Source organism: Tetrao urogallus (assembly GCF_951394365.1).
Source record: "Tetrao urogallus genome assembly, chromosome: 4".
NCBI classification, from domain to species: domain Eukaryota; kingdom Metazoa; phylum Chordata; class Aves; order Galliformes; family Phasianidae; genus Tetrao; species Tetrao urogallus.
The window spans coordinates 40,483,195-40,506,907 of record NC_136817.1 but is presented as its reverse complement, the minus strand read 5'-3'; the positions used below and the strand labels follow the sequence as shown (position 1 = coordinate 40,506,907).

At 37.4% G+C, this 23,713-nt stretch overlaps 1 protein-coding gene across 4 annotated transcripts in view; it reads left to right on the top strand.

Moving 5' to 3' along the window:
• Nucleotides 1-23,713, top strand: part of PPP3CA (protein phosphatase 3 catalytic subunit alpha) — a gene marked incomplete at both ends in the record, with an annotated part of 188,430 nt that overhangs the window by 142,305 nt on the left and 22,412 nt on the right. For all 4 annotated transcript variants that reach the window (XM_079535019.1, XM_079535018.1, XM_079535017.1 and 1 more), the window contains 5 exons: nucleotides 16-127; nucleotides 1,069-1,214; nucleotides 3,474-3,613; nucleotides 14,921-14,998; nucleotides 16,554-16,648. In XM_079535019.1, the coding sequence (XP_079391145.1) occupies nucleotides 16-127; nucleotides 1,069-1,214; nucleotides 3,474-3,613; nucleotides 14,921-14,998; nucleotides 16,554-16,648 (571 nt within the window). The remainder of the gene's footprint in view (nucleotides 1-15; nucleotides 128-1,068; nucleotides 1,215-3,473; nucleotides 3,614-14,920; nucleotides 14,999-16,553; nucleotides 16,649-23,713) is intronic.

Here is a 23,713-nt window from a genome sequence, read left to right as displayed (position 1 = left end):
GTTTCTGCTTTTTAGTGTGTGCTGTACTTGTGGGCCTTGAAAATCCTTTACCCCAAAACACTGTTTTTACTTCGTGGGAATCATGAATGTAGACATTTAACAGAGTATTTCACATTTAAGCAAGAATGTAAGTGTACCTTCTAACTTTTCTTGTCTTAACTCCCTATTCAGCAGCTTCAGTTTGTTATTTTGTATTTGATGCTTGCTTTATACCAATAATTTTTAAGTCACTTAATGTTTACGTAATGTTAATCTGTCATCCATGCTCCCTGAGAGGGCAATCATCCTGGAGGGTATGGGGAGGGTGTTTCAGTGGTGGAGAGCGGGATTAGACTCAGAGCTAATGCTGCTTAGAAACATGGCATGTTCACATTTACCTTGTAAGTATGCTGACACTCTTTTTGAGGGAATTCTTTTTCTTTGTTGCAAGAAGAGGTGCAGTGACACACAGAAGCTCATTAGATGTAGACCTTTACTTGTGTAATTAAACATTTTTTTCCCATGGTTGTAAACTGAAGCTATTGCCATAAGTCTGTGTTGCCTGCTTAGCAGTGAGTATAAAGGAAATGTTAATTGGCTTGAAGGCTTCATGGTTTGCTGACTTCAATATCTGTATTGGTAAATTAACATTTCAGCTTCATTGTACCACCCCATTCATTTCATAATGGTATTTCTGTAGATAATTATTTATAAGGGACTGAGCTTCTGATTACTTTGAGAGCTTTGAGTGAAAATGTAGTAGCTGATTATCATTCAGCAAACTTTATTAAAGCTTGTTATATAGATTTCATGGCAGACAATAATAGAATATAAAATTGTTTATTTACAGTATTTTGGAGAAATATCATAAACTTTGCAGAATTTTTCACCTTAACTAGAGAATAAAGAACTTTTCCTCCAATTAATAACAATAACCCCGAAGATTTTTTTTACGCAAAGGAAGTTTTGGTGCAGTCCTCAGTACAGGAGAGTAGTGGCAGCAAGATGAAAGAATTAAGCAGCATTCTAATTTCTGTTTTCCTTTCAAGTGTTGATGGCACTTTCTGTTATCATTTTAATCTTTAAAAGGTAAAATCAAATATTCAGAACGAGTATATGATGCCTGCATGGATGCCTTTGACTGCCTTCCCTTGGCAGCTCTGATGAATCAACAGTTCCTGTGTGTACATGGCGGCTTGTCTCCAGAGATCAACACCCTAGATGACATCAGAAAAGTAAGTATGAGTAGTGCTCAGGTCTAATGAGTGAACAGTTAATCACTGACAGACAGAATGTGAATCCTTTCTTGCTTTCTTTCATGTTAGATGCTTGTATGTCATTTTGACATTCACACTGACCTTATTGCCTTTTAAAGGTCTTTTTAAATAGAGCACAAAAGGAATTGCTGTAATTAGTGCTATGTTGTTTTATTGAGGTGAAGAAATCACCAACATCCAGTAATGCACAGAACTTAATCATCTTTGTGTTCTGAAAAAACGAATTGTTAGGTGAGTAAGTATGTAGGAGCAAATGAACACACAGCATTAGTTTTGTGTAAGAAAGATCTGTCAGCACATTGTAAGAGTACTACCTGATGGTTCCTTGCAGCATAATAGCATTCTGCACTTTCTTGGAGAAAATAAAAAAAAGGCAGTTCTAGAAAAAAATTCATGATACTTAAGGCCTATAACAGAAGTTGTGATATTGTAATATGATAGCAGTGAGTATAGTCAAAACTATTAAGAAACTTCTCATAATACAAGAGTACAGCATAAGCTCCAACTTACTGAGCCCCACGTAGGCACTGTCGGTTTCTTCAAGTACTCATGTTGTTGCACATTTTCAATGATTTTTTTATTCAGATGTTTTGGAAAAAGAGATCTCAGTTGGTATTTCGAAAAAGAAATATTTGATCCATTCATCTCTAGTGTTTCTAGCAGTAAGGATTTCTATTTCTTGCATGCAGTTTGAAATGTGCAAATATGGGTACATACTTCTGAGTTTAATAGATGAATTGTATTCTGAGGTTAATTTATAACCTGGTAAGATACTTATATGGTTTAAAATATAATACTTGAACCAGTAATGACATGTTTTGGTTTAAATACAATTAAATGGAGATACTAACTGCACTTTTGAAAATTACTGATTGTGAAGCTTTGTTTCTGAGGTAAAGGTTCACTATCTCTTTAAGCTAAAGAAAACCTAAATATTTGGCTGGTTTTGCAACAATGCAGTGGCAGAGCAAAATTGTTGAGGGCTGAGGTTCTAGCTTAGAGTCATTGTCTTCATTCCTTCCCCCCCCCCCCCCCCCCCCAGTAGAGGTTTATTCATCTTTGGCAGTCAGCAGAAATTGATTTTGCATATTTATGAATTTTTATTTAGTTAAAATGAATTATAGTTACAAAAGCATTAATTGCCTAGCGAGCTGAAATAAGTTAGAAGTTTAGATATGCTATGAATATTTCATTAGGAGGGTGCAAAGGTAAATTTAAATGTATGGATATCTCAATAAGACTTTTTCACTCATTGCAAATATGTAAGACCACTTTTTTCTTCCTGAAAATTACTTTTTTTTTTTTTTTTTTTAATGTTAGTTATTAACATTATTTGATCTTTATGGAGAGAGTAGAGAATGTTCTGGACTGCTGCTTGATTCTTACACTCAACAAGGGTGGTTTTTATGTTAAAGGGTGCTTACAGAGGAATACTGCTTTTTAATATTTCCCTATTTGTTATAATCTTACTTACAACGTGATTCTATATGGCTGTAGTTTTTAATACCAGAGATCAGATAGAAACAAATTTTTAGCTATTTAATTAGGACTGAGTTTATGGAAAGAATAGAAATATGGCAAGGTTCTATAATGTAGAGAATCACAGAACCACAGAATTGTAAGGGCTGGAAAGCACCTCCAGAGATCATCAAGTTCAGGCCCCCTACAGCAGGCTGCACAGGAAGGCATCCAAGTGTATCTTGAATATCTCCAGAGAAGGAAAATCCACAACCTCCCTGAGCAGCCTGTTCCAGTGCTATGTTGTGAATATTGTATTTTTCCTAAAAATATATTGAAAAAAAAAAGGGAATTTGTTTTGAAATAAGTGTTGTATCTTTTTCTTGTAGTGCCTCACGCACATCAATCAAGTGCCATGATATCTGAAAAATCACAAAGTACAGAAGTACCATCTTTATTTGCCACTAAAACAACATGTAAAAAACATCAGAAAAAAAATTAAAAACGCACAAAATTCACATATGATGTTTCATTTTTTGATTGTATCCATTACTTCTCTTCATCAGTGTTAGCAAGGACCATTTTACTGTTTCTCAAAATCCTAGTGCTTTAAAGCAGAGAGCATCCAGAGCTGTAAAGTACTTTGTTTGGGATGTTATTTTGGCAACCTATGGAATGAAAAATAATAACTTTTTATCAGTATTTCTGTGATACGTAGTTGAAAGAAGTTAGTATTTCTTTCTCTCCTATTTTCCTTAGTTAGATCGATTCAAGGAACCACCTGCATATGGACCTATGTGTGACATCCTCTGGTCGGATCCATTAGAGGACTTTGGAAATGAGAAGACTCAGGAACACTTCACTCACAACACAGTCAGGGGATGCTCGTACTTCTACAGGTGAACATTACTTCTTTGATTGTATGGATTTCTGTGTGTGATCTCGTTCTAGTTTGGTGATATGTTTGTTTGATGTTTGTGACACTTCTTTGATAACTGGATTGAGAAGGCGGTGGGCACTTCTTTCTGCAGGCTTGCCTTACTTTCAGATAACTTCATCTTCGGTTTATTTATCTTTATCTTTATTTATCTTATTTATCCCCACACTTGAGAAAACCTAAATGACTTATTTTTATTTACCAAAGCCTCTGTATTTAGCTTATTTTTGTTCTTGTAAGTTAGGAAATGAGTGTGAGCAGTTTTTTGCTTTTTGTTTTTTTTTTAAATGTAGGTAACTACATTTCTAGTTTGAAAACTAGAAGTTTATTTTGATGCTGTTGTTCTGCAGGGTCAGTAAAAATAGATTTTTCCACACAGGCACTTTTATACCCCAGGTTTATCGAACTTTTGCTTACATCTGGGATTAGTTCTTCTCATTTGGGCTTTGAACAGAATTGGTTAAATAGAACTTGCTAACAGTTGAAAGGTAGGCAAGTGCCTATAATGTTCTTGCAGAAACATGTATGGACTTGAATGCAAAGGCATCTCTTAAACTCTTAATTAATCACTGAAGTTATTTTCATCTATTTATGTGTTAGTAAAATACAACAGTGAGAATATTTCTGAAAAGTAACAGTAGTGCGTACCTAAATAATAAAAATAGAAGCAAACTGAAAAGAAATCTATGGGTTGATTTCAGACTTTTTAAAGTGTGTTCTCTTTCTGCTTCATAGTTCTCTAATTCTGTCCTTTAAGCATGGCTTTTGTGCCTTCCTACCACCATAAAGCATCAGAAGATTCTCCCATACACTGAAGAAGCGCCCTTCCTTAGGTGCTGGGGAGGTGCCCTTCAGCAGCACCCAGGAAGACGCAAACAAACAGCAGCTCTTTTTTCTCTTCTCCGTTCTGTCTCACTGTAAGGTGTCTGTGGCCTTTCTCCATTTCCAGTGGTACGTTTCTTGGTTTTCTAGAGTCCTGTGGCCATGAGGCAGAGGATACCCCATAGGTGTGCTTGAGCTGGTGGTGAAGAATCTACCAGGTGCTGCTCTTCTTCTTGCTTTCCTTCTCTTTCCAGAATAGGAAGGATCTGTGTTACCTTATGAAAGGTGGTGGTGATTACATTGTAAACCATGGGGATTTTGAGGAACTTTTCTCTTCTTTGTTGTTACCTCAATTCAGGCAAACTTATAAGGAAAATAGGGCAGTGGAACTAGCAGAGCCAGGAGGATGAGAGACAAAATGAGAAGCAAAGTGACATACAAGTCTTAAGTTTTCCAGAAGAGCTCAGCAGGAATGAAGAATCCAGCTTTTTTAATTGTCTTAGAAAATTTAGAAAACCCCACCCAGAATGTAACTGACCCTGAACTCTTTAATAAAATGTCGAGAATTAATCAGTGGCTTCTAGCAGTAACTGGGAGACAGAGGTACTAAAATCAACCTTCTAGTTGGCAACGTTAACAGAAAGGTAAATGATGGTTTGACTTTGAAAAATTTGTTTTCCTAGTCCTTTCTTTGAGCTTTAATTGTTCCAGCATGGGATGGACTGAGAACAAAGCATTTGTGCTGCAGCCTGTGCTGTCAGCACACACCTTTTGTGGATAAGTAATGCCACAGCCTCCAGATCAATACAGTCTGGAATGTGCTCAATATGTGTGTTTGGTCTCATTATGAAAGAAGGTGTCAAACTGTTGCAAACAATTGATCTGTGAAGAAATGGGCTTATGACTCCGAGGGCTAAAATCATTCCTCTTCCTTTGAACAACACTGAACGCTGATGAATTCCTAGGAGTTCCAAGCACCATTCCTACAAACAATGAGTAATAGCAGTTTTCTTTCATGAACCTCTCTTAAAAAAGGTAGAAAGCCTTGTGGATATGCCTTGTGCTTAGATGCTTATTTGTACTTTTATGGAACAACCTTTAGATTTTAGGGTTTCCCAGAGCTCTATTTCTCAAAATTACCATGAAATTCCCCAATAATATACATTAGTTTTTCTTCTGAAAATGTCTTTCATAAACAGAAAAGTGCATATTCAGGAAAAGATGAAATATTTGCAAGATACCTACTTGTGAGATAATGTGGGGGTGGGGGGATGGAGCTGTATAATGACTCTAGCAGATGGCCGGCTTGGAGTCACCTTTGCCTGAGATTATATGAAAGCAAGTGTTACTCTTAAAAGAAATATGTAATTGCTCCGAATTTCATTCATTGTTTACTAAATTGTAATTCCTGGAAAAAATAAAATAAAATAAAATAAAATAAAATAAAATAAAATAAAATAAAATAAAATAAAATAAAATAAAATAAAATAAAATCCATTATAACAGGTGCATCATCCAGCTTTGCCTGCCTTTTCTAGCTTCCTCCTAAAAAAAGGACAGTTTCTGAAGCAGCCAGCTAGGATGTAAAGAAGTGACTTAATTCGGCTGTCCTTCCTTAAGACTGTCTGTTGATAGAATGAACTTTAGTTTAATTTATCAAAAAATAAACAATTAGTCATTTCCAGAATTTTAAGTTAAAAGATAGTTGTGGGCATTTTGTAGCAATGTCAGAAAGATTTCAGAGACACATGCCAGGAAAATGATTTCCAGATGATTAAGATCTCTTAATTGCAGGAAATATCTGTGATAAATAGTTTCTTTTTTATAAGGCCTGTTCATTATCATGGCAAATTCCAACTGACACTTAAAGTGTTTCTCTGGTTATTTCCTATAACAAAATGCTATGAGAAAGATGTGTTTAACAGTAAAGCAGCCTTCCAGCTGTGTACATGCAACATTAACTGGGCTTTCCAGCTCAGGAGTACATTAAATCTTCTCCACTCATCCAAAACTCATTTGAGAAACGTTGAGCCATTTGTATGAGCTAAATGTATGTGAGAAAGTATAAAGAATGTTGTTTATAGTAGTCTGACAAGCTTTTCACTACATCTATTAGGTGATCACTCACAGCCTATTGAATTTCAAACTGATCAAGCTTTTTCTTCAAGAAATTTCCTTTTGTGTCACAATTCTTAAAATGAGTATGGATAGCACTATAAAATCTGTTCTGGAAATCACAGATGTAACCTGTCATTTAGAGATGTAAAGGAAAGTCAGCTCAATTTTCAAGGGTGCTACACATGAACATTTATTATCTTTTGCGTCCTCCTGTGCATTTCACACTGGAGGTTGTCAGAATCTGTGGGTCCTGGGAAACAGCAGTAGCACAATGCCAGAGTGAAAAATAGCTGTGATATTTAAGTAACTTTTTGGAAATTTGTGTAATTTCTCTGTACCTTAAAGTAAACCAAGAGCAACAGTGATGAGATTTCATTTCCCTTTCCTGAAATTATTTCATCCTAACCCATAGAAAATAATATTTTATTCAGAGAATGGTACAAACAAGGGAAATAGTTTTTCCTGTGGTGTGTTTTTTTTCCCTACCAGATTTTTCAGATTTTCAGCTGATCTACCAATAAAGAAGTCTACTTTGTTTATCAGATTATGTAGTTTTGCTTTGGATTTATGTTGTATGTGTTTATTTCTGCTTAGCTAGTTGTACTGATCTTGTCAATGACCCATAATACTTATTTCATGGACTTGTGGTATAGTAACTCTCAGGCTTTTTTGTGAGAAATGCATCTACCTTGGCAAGACATGCTGCTAATCCGAGAATGGCTTCTTTCACTGAACAGAAAGCTTGAAGTCAGCTGGACTTTCTTCTCTCTCAGAAACATACTAATTTAAGGAGAGACAGCCAGAAAGTGGTTTAGACAATGTTTGAGGTAGGAGGCAAAAAGTGTCCTTTCTAAGCCCCACTTGGAGTGGAAGCATCATTATTCCCATAAGATTTATGAGATGAATGAAGAATTAAGACGTTCTTTCATCACATTTAGACAAAGTTGCTATGTGTATACAAAGTCCTAACTGTGAAAACTGCAATTGGATCCATGCCCAGCTTGCTTAATTTCCATTGTGTCAGAGCTCTGATGAAGAACTTCAGGAGTCCAAATACACTGCCAGGGTAATTAACTGTGCCTTGCTGTGATGGGGCTGCCTATCAGGAAAAAGCACACATACAAGCTTATTGCTCACTTTCTGGAATCATTTGTGCATTAGACTTGGTTATTTAATGGATGTTAGCAAGAGCACAAGAGTAAGGTGAGCCTGGCCCACATCAGTGGATGGCCACAGAACTAGAGCAAATACTGTGGAATTTTTTGCAGGGATTGTGCACAGGTTTCCTGTGTTTTGCTAGTGAGCTTGTTAGTAGTTCTTAGGGAGTGCTGAGATTTGTAAGGCTGTTGTTACCTTTTTTTAAAAGCAACAAAAAGGGAAGGCAGAGATGTAGCGAAGCAGTAGCAGAGTGGCTACCATTGGAGACTCCTAAAAGAACTTCATTTGCTAGCCTTGGCAAAAATAAGGTGACTTGGCCTTAGGAATGCTCAGGGTAGGATAATAATTTCAGCCCTGTCAGCGCGTTTCAGTGGTTTACTTCACACATAAGTTAGGCTCATGAGTAACAAGGACTCAATAAATATGTGCTAAAAAGCTATTGAAGATTGTAGTGTGTTTCACTATGCAATATGATGCATAATTACATGTGTGTGCTGGTACAGTAGCATCATTTTAAACATTTTCGCTACCTTTTCATTCTTCCTTCTCCAAGGCCAGAAGTTTTTTGTTGACTTCATTATACCTACTCGGTTGTATTGGTGGAATTGCTCATGTGTACCATCAGATCTGGGAACAAGACCAATTTTAAAAAGAATGACTCTGTGGAGAAGATATGTACATAGGTCACTCTGCCTCCTAAGATAGGAGGCGTTACATTTGGAGCTGCCCTTGTATTTATTGTTCTGATCTGCTGTGGCTCCCTGGTTGTTTCTCAGTGCAGGCAGCATGATTAATGACAAGAGAAGACTGGCTGAAAGATTTGCTGGGAGCTGCCTAGGACAGTGAAGCAGCAAAAGCCTTTGGTGACTGAAGTACAAGGTTGACGGGTTTTACTGAAAACTTTTCATACACGCATGTAATCTTCTTAGAAGAAATTTGAGTGCCCTCTTTTTAAGAATGTGTTTACAGCTCTTCACTAATGGCATCATGAAAGATATGTAGTTCAGTAAATTTTTTGTCCCATTTTGGAGAGGAATCTTAAGTCTACATCCAGGCCATGTGGTCATTAACTTTGAGTTTCTACCTATTCAGCATTTTCTCTATTGTTTCCAAAGTTTCTTATGTTTGGCAAAGAATTGTCTTTCTGAGTTGTTATCTTGTAATATTGCAAGAAAAGAAAATGTAAGCGGTGTTAAACTCTGTCATTGTTTTGTTAAAACTGGACATTTATTTATTTGGCTAAACAGTAGTATATATCTGTGGGTTTTTGTGAGTATAAAAAGAAAGAAGCAAGATTATAAAAATTAGGATGGGGCATTTTGTCATTATCACTCCTTTAGAAAAAGTCCTTCTTTCTCATATATTAAAAAAAGATTTCATGATTGAATACTGCATGAAAATAGCAATCTGTGGGTGTATAAAATTATCAGGCCAAAGTTGATACTATGACAGTGCTCACCTGTCCAAGTTATGTCTATCCAGATGTGCATAAGACAGCTAGAAATGAGTTAGACCAAAGATCAGAAAGGTTTTTTGGATTGTTGTTGTCCTGGTATGTCTGCTTCTCCAGCTTCTGAAAAGTCATGTGGAGGCGAGCACAGGGGGAAGCAAGCCAAATGTCTTGGCTGATTTTGTCATTTCCTCCTACCATTTAGAACATCAGTATGTGTAAATACCTTTTTCTTTTTTTTTTTTTTTTTTGGTTGTTCTTGTGACAAAAACATTTCAAAACATATTTAAAGCCTAGTTCTCAAATGTGTGAATCATTTTCTGCCCTGTCCATGTCACGTAGGTTGTTTAGTTCTATCTTTGCATTTCCTTGAATCTGAAGATTAGCTGCATTTGTCTGAAACCTTCAAATTATGTCTGCTAGGAAATGACCCATCAGGCCAGGCAGGAGGTGGAGGTGGCTGGACTCCTGGAGCATGAGATGATGCACTGTTATTTGGGAAGGTCTAAAAGAGGCTGAGATGGAAGCTGTTATTTATAGTTGCAAGTATTTTTGGTAGCTTTGAAGAACTTCCAGAAGAGTTTGTGCCTTCAAGGTATCCTATAAATGCAAAACAAAGAACAACCATGATCCCAACATGTCTGTGCCTGTTCTTTAAATATGTTGGAATATTACTAGATGAAAAATAAACTTTACTCAAATGATAACATGCTATCATTAATTTTCAACATGGTCTATTTTGGCGGTGTATTTTAAGTCAAAACTTTCACTGAGATCTGTTATTATGAATGTGCCTCTCTATGCATCTTCTACACACATGCATGTGATTCCTATGAGAAGGGCTGGATGTTCCTTGGCAAAATGCAAACCATGCAAGTGGAAATCACGGGGCATGGATGCTGATGAGTGTGCTTGCATGCAGTCCATTGTTTTCCTGCTGTTGTTGGAAGATCAATGTACAAATATCTACTCTTTCGGTTCATGTTAGCTAAGTATTGTTTCTGTTTCAGAACTGTGCAGAAGAAATCATTGATCATGCAAAAGATACCTCAGAACTAGTAAAATATTCATGAGACATTTTAATGAAGAAGGAATGGTGAAGGGGGATATATCACAGTCACATACTCCATGGAGAATAACATCTCTAGTTTAGCAGTGGGATATTTTGTTTTCTCTGTGAGTCACTGCTCTTCTGTGATTCAGCATGACACATGAGGTGCAGGCAGAGCGGTAGGTTGTTCTGGAAAAGCCTGTTGCGTGGGGGGAAGGAGGGGGTTCTGTTTGTTTGTTTTCCCTCTTGGCCAACTGTTTTATTTCTGGCTCAGCTGAATTGAAGTCTGGGCCCTGCAAAGCAGGGCGAGGAGGAGAATGTTTCTGGAAGGGTAGCACTCACAAAAACAAGTTGCGAATTTGCTTACAAGATGACTGCTTTGATTAGAAATATTTTAAAATCTAGTGATTTTTATTATACAAATTAAGAAAAAAAAAACCAAGTGGAAATTTCTGTAAAAAACTTGTTTCTAGTAAGCTGTGATATAATCTTTGGTTCTTTGGCCATTTGCAGGGCTTGCTGCAACATTTTGTTCTCCAAGGTCAATAGCTTCAGGATTTCTGGTATTATATCTATGGATTTACTTCCCTACATTACTGAGGGATACTTTTCTGTATTTATAAATTTGTGTTGAATGTTTAAGATGAAATCACCTTTGGGAGGGATCAAAACAAAGTGCTGATAATTGCAGCCCTGTATTGTCAATACCAGTACAGCATACGTAACATCTACGTACAGCTGAAAACTTTGCTTCTCCCCAGCAGCCACTTCAGCAAATAGCAAAAGAAAAAAACCTTTGAGAGTTGCCTTGTGGCTACTTGTGGGGCAGTGTTTTGGTATTGAGATTGTTTTTTCAGTACAGTTGCCATGCTATTTACATAGAAGTAAATATGACAGTCAAATTTTCTTATATCTGCATGGAGCACTACTTGGCCTCTTTGCCTTTTCTTGGTAATGGGCAGTGTAGAACCTGAAAAATAGCCAAATCCTACTAATACAAGTCTATTTTCCTTGAATGTATGATGAATAAGATAATTAAGGTATTAAAAAAAGGAAAAACTTTTCTACTTTGAAAAGGAAAGAAGAACCTATCATGTCTATTCAGAAGCTTTTTTTTTTTTTTTTTTTTTAACTACTTCATTTAAGTGGTAAAAGCAGTACTTAACACTGCATGAAAAGAATACTTTGGAAAAAGATGTATTAAGCTAGACATTTTGAGCAGCCACACTAATAATGAACATAATCAACTATCAGATTTTTTGTTACAGACTCCTGTTTTCATTAGGTAATGTAAACATTTCTAAATAAAATGCACCATAAGCCTACATTTAGGTGATTCCAAATACCATATATGAGAACATAAGCTGGGTCATGTTCATAAGCACTTTGCCCTTTGAGCGGGTTTGTAGACTTTAGCTGCAAAGAACATTTCAGCTTCAAAGCATCCACGAGGTTTGGAAACGAGTAGTAAGTAACCCTTGGATAAGCTGAAGAAAGATGAGGCATTAGATTTTGCATCATTTCTGAATTATCATCTCACTCGTGTGCTGGAATAAACTGATGGGGCAAGTAAGTGGTTGCAAGTGGGCCTTAAAAGTGGCCAAAGAGTGGCTGGGACAGCAAGTCTTCTGCTTGGTTGAGACTTTTTTAAAACTTGGTCAGTACATTGAGCAAAAAGTTGTTCTTAAGTATTTTTTGTAACTGTGTTACCATGTGACTGTACTTTGTCCCTAAGGTACTGTGAAACAGTGGTGTTTTGCCAGGGTGTTTGATGGTACATGCAGCCCTGTAACATCATAATAGAACCCTAGAATTGTTTGAGATGGAATGGACTCTTAAAGGTCATCTAGTCCAACTCTCCTATAGTGAAGAGTAACATAGCTACTGCTACATCAGGTTGCTCAGATCCCCATCCAGCCTCACCTTGAAAGTCTTAAGGACAGGACATCTACCACATCTCTGGGCAATCCTTACTGTAAAAAAACATTTTCTTTCTATCCAGTCTAAATCTCTCCTCTTTTAGTTTGAGACCATTTTCCCTTGTTCTGTTACCACAGACTCTGCTATAGGGTCTGTTCCCTTCTTTTTTGCAGCTCCCCTTTAGATACTGAAAGGTCACTATCACAGCCTTCTCTTCTCCAGGCTGAACAGCCCCAGCTCTCTCTGCCCTTGTAGAGAAGGTGTTCCATCCCTTGGATCATTTTTTGTGGTCCTCCTCTGGACACAGTCCAGCAGCTCCATGTCTCTCCTGTACTGAGGACTCCACATCTGGATGCAGTACTCCAGGTGAGGTCTCACCAGTGCAGAGTAGGGGGGCAGGATCACTTCCCTCGATCTGCTGGTCATGCTTCTTTTGATGCAGCCTGGGATTGGTTGGTTTTATGGTCTGCGAGGGCGCATTGCAGGCTCATGTCCAGCTTGTCATCCACCACTGATACCTGATTGTAAAGTACACACAGAGCTGCAGGGACGCTAGAGGTTGATTTGCATTGTTTACAGGCATGCTGTGAGCCCGTTGTGTCATAGAACCAGCACACAAGTGATCGCAGAGATGCCTTTGTGTCTTCCCCAGTTCTTTCTATTTCCTTTTTAAAAACCTTTCTGCCTGTTCTATTATTTGAACTACAGGAGTCATTGAATCAATACTGCAAAATAGCTTTGTGAATGGATGTTAATATAGAATCTGTTCTGCTTTTTATTTAGCTATGAGGTAAAATTTCAGAGCTGTTTTGTGAAGTTTACACCATTTGTCGCTTGTTTTGATTTTTCTTTTATTTCTTTAAGCAACAGTTTTGACTGTTGCTCTCCAGCTTGCGCAGCAGTAGGAAGAGAGAGCTGTAGTATCTGTGAGCCTTATCTTGGGCCTCAAATCCAGGAAAACATCTGCTGGATGCATCTCCCAGTCACAGCTGAGGCTCTGCTGTGGGACTGGCCACATTCAGAAGGCCTCCCATGAGACAGAAGGCTGTGCTTCTCCTTCAGGAGTTCTCATAAAGGCAAGCTGGAAGAATGTCTGGCCTTATAATACAGACGTCTCATCTGCTGGCGCTGAAAGGGCATTGGTGACGTTAGGAGAGCACGGCATACCAGCCCTTTCGTCTGGTTATTATGGGGTTTTCTATTTTTTAGAGCATTAGTTAAACAGAAGTTAGTGGCAGGAGGTGGTAACACTTGCTTTATCCTCAGGTTTAATGTTTTAAATGCAGCTTCCTTAAGCTGCTGTGAGAATGAGGCAAATACCATGCTGGAACTCTGCCAGCGAAGAAGGTGAAATTCAAAAGAGCCTTTCAGACAGAGGATCACCAGGCAGAGGGATTTGGAGCAGGGCCGTCTGCTAACTCACGTGGTGCTCACTTTCCTGCCAGGATGAAGGATCACGAAAGAGAAAGCAGTCAGCTTAATGATCTCTTGGTTTCAAGGGTGGGAAATAAATCTGCATAAAGCAAAACAAATTACATAGGGTTGACTTGATGAGAGGAAAAAGAGAAGAGCCTCCACATCTGCCATCTGGTTAAACAGTCTTTCCCAGCCCTTGCATGCTTTTAAGGGGCCTGATAAGGTTTTGTCAGATCTGTGAAGAGTTGTTTTCGTTCCACTGCTGCTTCACCTTTACACTCTTAAATGCACATTCTTTATTGTGTTTTGCTCTTTCTTTTGTTGGCTTTTGACAGAGAAAACCAGATCAGTTCTGCATTAGCTTTCTAAGGATAGGTGGTGTTCTGCTTGCTGTCTTGAAGTGGTAGATGGCCTTTATGCTGGCTGTCTTTTAATACAGACCTGGAGAGTCGTCAATGGTTTGAAAGCAAGAAAACATCTGTTACAACAATAAACAGCTTGTCTTAGAAACTAACACCATGGAGTAATTTCAAGTTGTATTAACATGTATTTAGCTATAATTTTAAATAACTTTTCTCTAAAAAATGGTCATTTCACACTTGTACTGACAAAACTGCATTCAGATTCTGCTCTTCATTCTTGTTCAGTGTCTGTAACAGTACAAATGGTCTTCACGATACAGAGGTGGTGGAGAAGGGCTTTGCCATTTGAAAGCAGCACTATTCATGTGCAGGAAAAACATCATGACAGAGGGATTTGCACCACTTTCATCTAATTATTTTGTCATCATACAGTAGAATATGTCTTGTAAAAGTGCATTCAGTGAGCATGCTTCGGGAGTGTTCAGAAGTCACGCAATTCATATTTTCAGTTGCTAAGGGGAAAGTTCTTGTTTATCGGGTGTGACATTCATAAGATCACAAATGTAATTTGGAGACTGTGTTACCTTTCTTTGTTTCTCCTACTCTCTCCTACCATATTACTTGGTGTCCGTAAGCAGCCTATGCTTACTGCAGTTAGGGGACAGGGTTTTCTGCTGCAAGCAACCATTGTATTGTTTTTTTCTTGTTCTGAGCTCATTGAATCTAAAAGTACAGTAGAAGAAACAACTTTCTGATAGGCTGCATCATGGTTGTTATGTAATAAATTGCAGATTTCCAGTGTTTTCACTCAGTGCAATTATGGGATGGGAGAAGAAAGTGCTGCTTATGGTGCTGTCTCTGCTGAAATGTGCCAGCAAAGCAGGGCTCATTTCATGAATGGTGCATATTGGATCATTTTAGTGTGGTGCTTCTGGTAATACCGTAACAGGTGCTATTATTTTCTTCCAACAGTTACCCTGCTGTGTGTGAATTCCTACAGCACAATAACTTGTTATCTATACTTCGAGCTCATGAAGCCCAGGATGCTGGGTAAGTGTGTGTGGAGAGGGCACCAGGTGGAATTAAGCAGGGCAGGAAAGAATAACTGAGTGAGAGCAAACTGCAAAACTTAAGAGCTCTTGCAGTGTAAAATTACTTTTTATTAATGGTACAAAAGCATGCACTAGCTTTAGAATGCACAATCTCTCACATGATTACTACTAACCTACAGGACTTAATGAATCCTCATATATCCCAATTACGTTTAGTGATTTTAAGTGACATAAAATGATCAGAAATTATTTGGATGCCAAGTTTGGGAGGGGAAATCAGTTCAGCTTAGCAAAATAAATTTTACAAATGTGGCTGACGCAGGCTGCTGTGATGTCTAGGAAGCAGTTTGGCTCATGAAAGCCAGAATTGTTCCCTCTCAAATTCTTCACATTTCTTGACCTACTGGTTAAGAATATATATACTTTACCATGAAAATTTGTTGAATGTACCATAGTTGAGAAGTTTTGATGAAGAGTTGGTACCTGAATAAATACCGTCGCGTGTTTTGCACAAATTAGTAATGTGTTTATTGTGTTAATTTGGAGGTAGAAACTTAACCCAACCTGAACAGTAGTAACAGATAAAAAGTAATGATATTGTAGGGTTTAGATCGATACGTACTGTGCATATAAAAAGCCATTCTGAATGCTTGAATTATCACATACTTAAAAACCTCAATGCAATTAAAAGCAAGCTATTTCTCTGCCAAAAGTAACTGGCATGAAATACCCAAGGGTAATGAAATTTCATTTTTATTCTATTGCTTTCCAATAAAGGGTGAAATATAAAGTTTTTTGAAAGGATTGCACTAAGTTTCTACAATGGTTTCAGTGTAGCTGTCGTGGATGGCCTCCACATTCTTCATTTTCTCGTAGCTTAAGGCTAACGAGAAGTATTTGGTGTTGCTTGTGTTAAATTAAGACAAAAATACTGTTTGGTCAGTTGGCTTTCGGTTTCTTGCAGGTTTAATGCTTGGCTGATTATGTGTTGCTCTCTGTTGGTCCAGTAAGCCTTTTATTTTTCATAATGCAGAAAGGTTAAGTAATGAAAACATGCAAGCACTAATAAGTTGGCTAATAGACACAATTAGATTAGATGTAGCACTGAAAATATCAGACCCTCTGGTTCCTCTTCCTTTCTCTACTTTCCATCTCCCCAGCCTTGCCATCACTTGCACATGCAGGAGAGTAAAAAGCCGGAGGCTTGGGGAGAACATTTCCTTCTCTTCTGAAGGGAGGAGTGCTGGTGCTGGCCTTCACTCAGTCCTGTGAAAGACCAAGTGCTGGAAGTGTCCCAGGGTGCCACGTGTGCAGAGACAGGCCACTAGCAAATTCATAACAAAAAAAGAACTTCTGCTGTGCTAAATTGCATCTATAATGAATAAATCTGCAGGAATTCTATATTTTCTGTTCTTAAAAAAGCACATATGTACATCTTCTGGCATTTGTAAATGCCAGTGCAGTAATGTATTTGTGTTTTTTGCACCGTATTTGGTCAGTGATAAGTGAGGTTTCAACAAGGGACAATTATTAATATCTTCTCTTTCCCCTAGGTATCGCATGTACAGGAAAAGCCAAACAACAGGCTTCCCTTCACTAATCACAATTTTTTCAGCACCAAACTATCTAGATGTATACAATAACAAAGGTAAGATTTGATTTCTATTGATATATAGTACACTGTAATTCTTTGTTCAAATGTATTACATTATTTTTTCTTTTTCTCCTTTTTCTATTTATTAGTTCATGACCATTCAATTTATTACTTAATGCAATTTTAATTGAGTTTATTATGGGCAGATGTGTGCCTCTGAATATAACTGTAGATTCTAACATGCCTTAGGATATTTCTGTATTTTGACTGCAAGTTATTAAGTAAATGTTATACAGGAAACAACACTAAAAACAGCTCTATTAACAAAGAGAAGATTTTTATGAAACGCTGTTGTTGGTATGGTTGGAGACCAGTGTTCAATATAATTATTTTGGTCACTTTTCTGCTCCCCAAGAAAATTAATGGAGTTTGTATACACAAACCTTCTAGCCAGCTAGCAAACATTGACAGATCTTCAATGGGTAAGGCTTGGAATACATATTGTCTGAGTTCTTTTATGTTTTGTTTATTAATCGTTTGAAAGCAATTAGGTAGGAAATAAAATTCCATTAGCCAAGGAAAAAGACTGTTGCACAAATAAGCAGTCATTGGTCACTCTATAAAGGCTCTGATGAATATGAGTGCAGCTTCTCTGAGATTACTGCATTCCCTGAAATCTCTAATGAACTGGAAAAAAAAAAAAACAAACCTGTTTCTGAAAGTAAAGCATTCTAATAAACCTGTCCTCCAATATCTTTAAATGATTGGTAATGTCTACTTCCTCCCATTCCCAGTAAAACTAATGTTATTTCTATGTGTTAGTAAGAAAAAGATTTTTTTTTCCCAGTGGGAAAAGCAATTTCATTGCAAAGAGATCAGTCCTTGAACAGAGACATTTTTAATTTGGATGGTTGCCTGCAAAAGCTTTTGTTTTTTGTTTTTCTTTTTGCAAACTTGCAAAAAAAAAAAAAAAAAAAAAAAAAAAAAGCTTCCTCAGGCATCATTTTATATTATAAAACTTCTAATCTGAAAGCTGTTATGCCATTCAACGTATGTACAGGCAGGAAATAATTCACTGTTGGGTAAGCAGTGTTGTTGTTCATGTAGTTCTCAAAATGTGTATTAACTTGTGGAAAAATTAAGAACATTCTGCAAAATAACTATCTAAGTAGAGCTGTTGGTAGCTATTTTTGTAAAAGTAAATAATACAGGGACTTGCTAGCAACCCAAAAGGGCAGGATGAAACAAGGAATGTGTTAATTTTCTTGGCAATAGCAATGGTCTTGGTGGAAAAGTGTGCTGTGAGTTGGCTGCTTTGGGCAGGGCACAGTCTGGTGACAGGTCTGTAGAAGCACTGTGACATGAAGCGTTTGCCTCTTGCTTCATAATACATGAAGGCATTTCCATGCACATGGAGGTAGTGGGTGAGCAACATCTGATTTTGTCATGAAGGCAGACATTAATTATGAAGTAATGATTTATAAAATTCAAAATCTTGAATTTTTATAGCTCAAAGTTTGGGTGGTGAAAAAGAACTGCCTTTCTGTTATCTCTATTTTGAAGCAGTCATTTCACTTGTCTCCCACTGCGGAAACCTTAAGACTGGTAGAAAGTCCTTGCTGATAAAAGGTTCTGGGCCAGCTTCTGAGAGCTGATAACCATCTTTGGTCACGAGTGACATGTCGATGTGTTGCTGAGTGTATCCAGTCTGAGTGAGCTCAGGCGAAATCACAGTGGTAGGAGATCAGCACCACTCCTCAATATATCTTTTTTTTTTCTTTTTTTTCTTTTTTTTTTTAAATTTAGAAGCTGACCTTTAGTGGATTTCTAATGCATTTCTGTTTAGTTTAACTGCCTCCTTTTCTCTCATTAGAAGCCCTGATGCATTATTTCATGTGACTGACTGCACTGGCTCTTGGCTTTTAAAGCACATCATGCATATTTTTTCATTCTGCATTACTCATGCATGTTCATCTCGATAGCATTTGGGCGTTTGCTTCCCTGTTCAAGAAAGGAAAAACTCTGTCATTCTGAAGCAGTCCAAAAAAAAAAAAAAAAAAGAAGCCACTTGTTGACATGTTTGATGTGCAGTAGATAGAAAGAATGCAGAGCTTCTGGCTGGCTAATTTCAGGAAGGCAAGGAGGACACCTCCACACAGAGGTGTTGCAGTGTAGTTGCTGTAGCTGACTCATTATGCATTGGTGCGAAACCTGATTGATTTTTAAACCAAACCATTGAATTTTCACTTACTGTCAGCCTTTGGAAAGGCAGCTACACTCCTACTGGTGCCTTCCATTTCTAATATATGTTCTTAATATGCTTCTGGTTGTAATTTAGCTAGCAGAGTCACCTTGCATAAATTAATTAGTCTCCATCTCCTACTGGCAAAATGCTGTGTTCCAGGTTTTGTTGTTGTTTTTTATGATAATGTTGCTTTTAAAAAAACATTTTAAAAAAAAAAAGGAAAGTAAAAGGTACAAGGGGCTAGGAATTCTCATTTTGTATCCTTGGTTAATAGTTCTTATATCCATTTAAGCAACTATACTTGTATATCTTCAGAGCTCTTCACCAGGACTAGGCTTGGCTGCTAGCTTTAAGGGTTTATTCAGTCCCAGCTGGAGATCAATCACTAGAATCAGATACACAAAGAGCAGATAGGGAACATTCCTAAAGCAAATGGAAATTCAGCAGGAGTAGCTGTAGACACGATACCCAAGCAAACCACGTTCAACATATCTGCTGTTAATAGTGCAGACCCTTGACATATGCTGTCACAGTTCTGATCAGCCATGGGAATCTCTTTTGGCTGGAACCCCTGGATTCTGGCACAGGAAGGAGTTCTCTGCGTCTTTCTGATTACTGGCCATGGCGTCTTGAAGTCTGTATGAGTTGCTCAGCCATCAAGTGGCTCTTGGTCCTGTCACAGCCCCCACCATTAGGCGCCAAAGTTGGGTTTTTCAAGGAATTACAGTCAGGGGTCCCATTCTAGTTAATGGAGGCAAATAGATGCTTTCAGAATATTCCAAGACTCAGAAACTACCTAGATGTAAGGAGCTTAGTGTCTCCTTCCTCCTTATTGTTATTAATGCCTTCCATATTTATTATAATGAAAAACATTGGCAAAGGCAAAGAATTCATGCATACGTTTTTGGCAACTTCTGAGTTTCTGTTCAGTATTTCATAACTTTCCCAAACCTTTATACACTCATATTATTAAAAGGCATAAAGAAAAATATTCTGTAAGTTAATTATTAAAACTTTTTGTGAGGAATACTGGTACACTGTTGGTATTCTAAGAGATATTCTTGGAGAAGATTAAAAATCCTCCTGATTTTTGGTAGCTGATTATGATTGTTACCTGTGGCTTCAAGGTGAAGGCTGTTCTGATCAAGAAACTGAGATTTACCTCTTGATTCTAGAATGCCCATCACCAGGAGAAATTCTCTGTAGCAACAGTAAGAGGTCGCCAAAAAGCACTGCATTGTTTGACCTGTTGGCCTTGTACAGTGTTTAAACATTCATTCCCACATTTCAATTTTTAGTAGCTCATACTGCCTTAATTAGGACTTGCTTTAATGCTGTTTGTGCCATGACAAGAACAAAGATTTTACAGAAGATCTACAGAGGCATGCGATTTATTTGTTAATTATTGTCAATACTTAATATTTTAGTCTTTGGCTGTCACTTTGGTGTCATGCATGCATGTGCATGCTTTTTGGCTGAGTGAACAATTTTAACTAGCTGTCTAAAGACAGACTATTCTGAACATTTTTTAAAGAGTAGGTTTCATAGTGACAAGATAACCACTAGAGAATCCAAAGTTGCTGAAGAAAATAATGCCTCTCTTCCAACATTTTTCAATGTGCATGTGCTGCAGCTGAAAGGAAAAGCAGATGATGGAAAGAAATGAAGGAAATATGCAGTGGATAGGGGAGTTTGGAATACTAGAAAAATCAAGACCAGATGCACATTGATGTGCTTGTTAACAAATCAGATCAGTGACATCAGTCAAGTGTGTATAAAGCATCAGCATGTGGTATACTGTAGATAGATTTTATATTTCTTGAAATATAAGAAATATACCTGATACACGTTGGTCTGATAGAAAGTTATTTTCACGTTGGATAAAGGCAGAATAATGTACCTGGAAGGCAGAGATGATCTTTCAGAAAAAATACCCCGTCATGTAAAAAGGGACGCTGTGCAACCTTCTGTTTGCCCCATCAGTTCCCTTGAATGCTCTAGCACTGCTTTTGTGATGAGGCCTTCTCAAGGAAACAAAAGCTTCTAAAGAGATGCTCTTGGGATATTTAGGCCATGTCTTTGCCAGTGCAGAGATGTTTGGTGCTATTTCTTTTGAAGATACAATTGTACATGTCAAATGAAATTCTTCAGAATTTCCAACCGCAATTACCCCTACTTCATTATTGCATTATTTACTTCATTATCTTGCGCTGTGAGTCATTTTTTCCTTTGAAAATGTTTAAACTCCATAAGCATTTCACTGGCCCTTATCCCTGACCTGTCTCAGGCAGCAAACGCTGTGGTTACTTAGCAACTCTACTGGAGGAGAAAGTACTGCTCCTAGTTGCACAGTTAATGCTGAAGTTAATTTGGCATAAAGTCAGAAATTCAAATTCTCTGTTTAATGTGGAGAAGTTGAGAGACCTTTCACTACTTTTCTAAGTGCAGGATGAGTATTCTGAAAAAAATACAAAAATATTAGTTAATTTATTTGTTGAAATTACTTTGTGGTTGTTCACCTAAAATAAATGCAGTTTATTCTGGGCTGCTATTTCTACCATGCTCAATTGTCTCCCTCTGACAAACAGTTTTTCAATTAATTTGCACTGAAAAAATATTCAGCTGTACTCGAAGCAGGTTGTCTGATGTGTTTGAGTACATGAACAACAGGGCACACAGTTTAATGGTGTTCACTTTGCCGAAGGCCTTAATTCAGCTCCCAATATACAGGCTTTTCAAGTGCTGTTTTTCATGTCAGAGGGATCTGTGATACCCACTCAGCTCTGACAAGTATGACACAGGACATGGGGGTAATGGAGGCTCCTCTGTAACAGAGGGAGACCAAAGAGATGGCAGTTTCAGGTAGCATCAGGTGCTTGTGCTTTATCCTAATGAGATAGAAGAGCTATCTCCATTCCAAGCTGAAGGAAGGTTTTTTACCTGCATATTCATCACCGCCTGCATTTCCAGCCATATGTACTGATGTTAAATGCTTAAGATAAACAGTACGAATTCACATTGCCTGCTGCATTAGTCTTTCATTTCATTCTAATGTGATTTCAGCATCCGATATCTCAGTTTAGAAGCACTGGAAAGAGGTATAATGTCATTTAGGGTATCTGCACATCTTCACTTTACAAAACATTGGCTTCTAAAACTCATTTACAACTGTGAATACCAAAATGAAGTTAAAACGTGTGTGACTGTTTAGGAATAAGAAAACAAGATTCTTGCTCTTCTTGGTGATTATGGACTATAAAACTGTAACTGGTGACTTGTTCTGCAAGTGTCTTGAGTATAGCTTTGGAATGAGAAGTATAGGGGCTGCATAACAAGCATCTGAAGTTAGAAATAAATGTTTGAGAGAGCCAGATTTTGCTCAGTTACCAGTTTCACAGCCAAAGGGATGTATCCCACTTCATTCCATTTCCTCAACCATCAACCATGTGGCCTGTAGTAATATAATCCTCAAAAGATTCCTGCTCCATCAGGGCCATTGAGGTTTTCTGTAGCTACTTATGCATCAAAGTAATGTAAAGTTGGGAATGAAGCAGAGGTGAAACCCCCAAACCTTTTCTGAGCCAACAAAGGAAGAAGAGATCTGTGAGCAGACAGAAAAAAGCAAGGGGCCAGCAAAGCTCAGAAAAACAGCAATTTCTTCTCAATCCAGCTGAAGTTTTCTCCCTCTGACTACTAAGCAAGAGCTGATCTATTTAAGATCATCGTATTAGGTAGTAAAATATTTTATGTACATTACACCTGTAAATTAAAGATTGTAAATTGCACATTCAGAAAAGTATTTGTGGCACTAGTAACTACCTTGCCTTATTTTACTCTTTTAAGAATAGAGTCATTTGAGAACATCTCCATCTTTGTTATTATGCTACTCTATTGTACAGCATTTTTTTTTCCTTCAATTGGCTCTTGAAGTCATTTGTGAGGAAACTGTACCTGTTACTTACAGAGAATTGTTTTTAAAATACTGTTCTTGAAAATTGCTTTTCTAAGATGTTTAGGTATATAAATTTATAAGGTGATGTAAAAACATTTTTTGTACAGTAATCTCAAAGTAAGTTGTCTTCCTACAAAAAAAAGTCAAACAAGAAAGACAACCTTGAAACCATACAACTTCATTTTTACCAACTGTCTTGCGTAGGATGCAGTCTTTTATAGAGGTTAGTTTAAGTAAATAAGTAGTTCTGTAAAAGATCCATCTTTCACATAACTTAGAAGAAATTTGATGGTAAACTGGAGAAAGCAGGAAGGGAAACTACATTCCTTCAACTCACTAAAATGAATCAGTTGAAGTTTTAGTCCCCCTGAATGAATCTTCACATCCACTAAGTTTGTGTGGTTTTGATTCATTTTTACTGCAAAGCCACAAGCTATTTTTTTTTATTATGCAATTGTGTCACTGTAATAGAAGAAGAATGAACTTTGATGCATCCTCGGTAATTTAAGCAAAAAAGTGAAGGAAATATTAAGAGCATTCACACTAGTTTTCTCATTTTTGCTAATAGCAGGATGAGGCCATTTTTACTGAAAAGCAGAATGACTGCCAATAGAAGGGGCAAGGGTCAAATGTGCTTCATTTAAATTAAGGGTGTCTAGCTGGCAGAAGTTCACATAAATGTTAGCAGTCTGTTTTCAGTGTGCACCAGCAAGCAGGCTTCAGAAATTCCCAGGTCACTTCCAGACTGTCAGCAGCAGCAAAACGGAAGGCCTTCAGCAACAACATTATGCATTAAAAATAATAATAAAAGATTAAAAAAAAAATCTGATTGAAACACTTCAGTCAGTGGAAACAGGTGAATAATTGGAGTTAATTGTTCACCTCTTTCAGTCCATGTGTGATACACTGCATTACCCATATT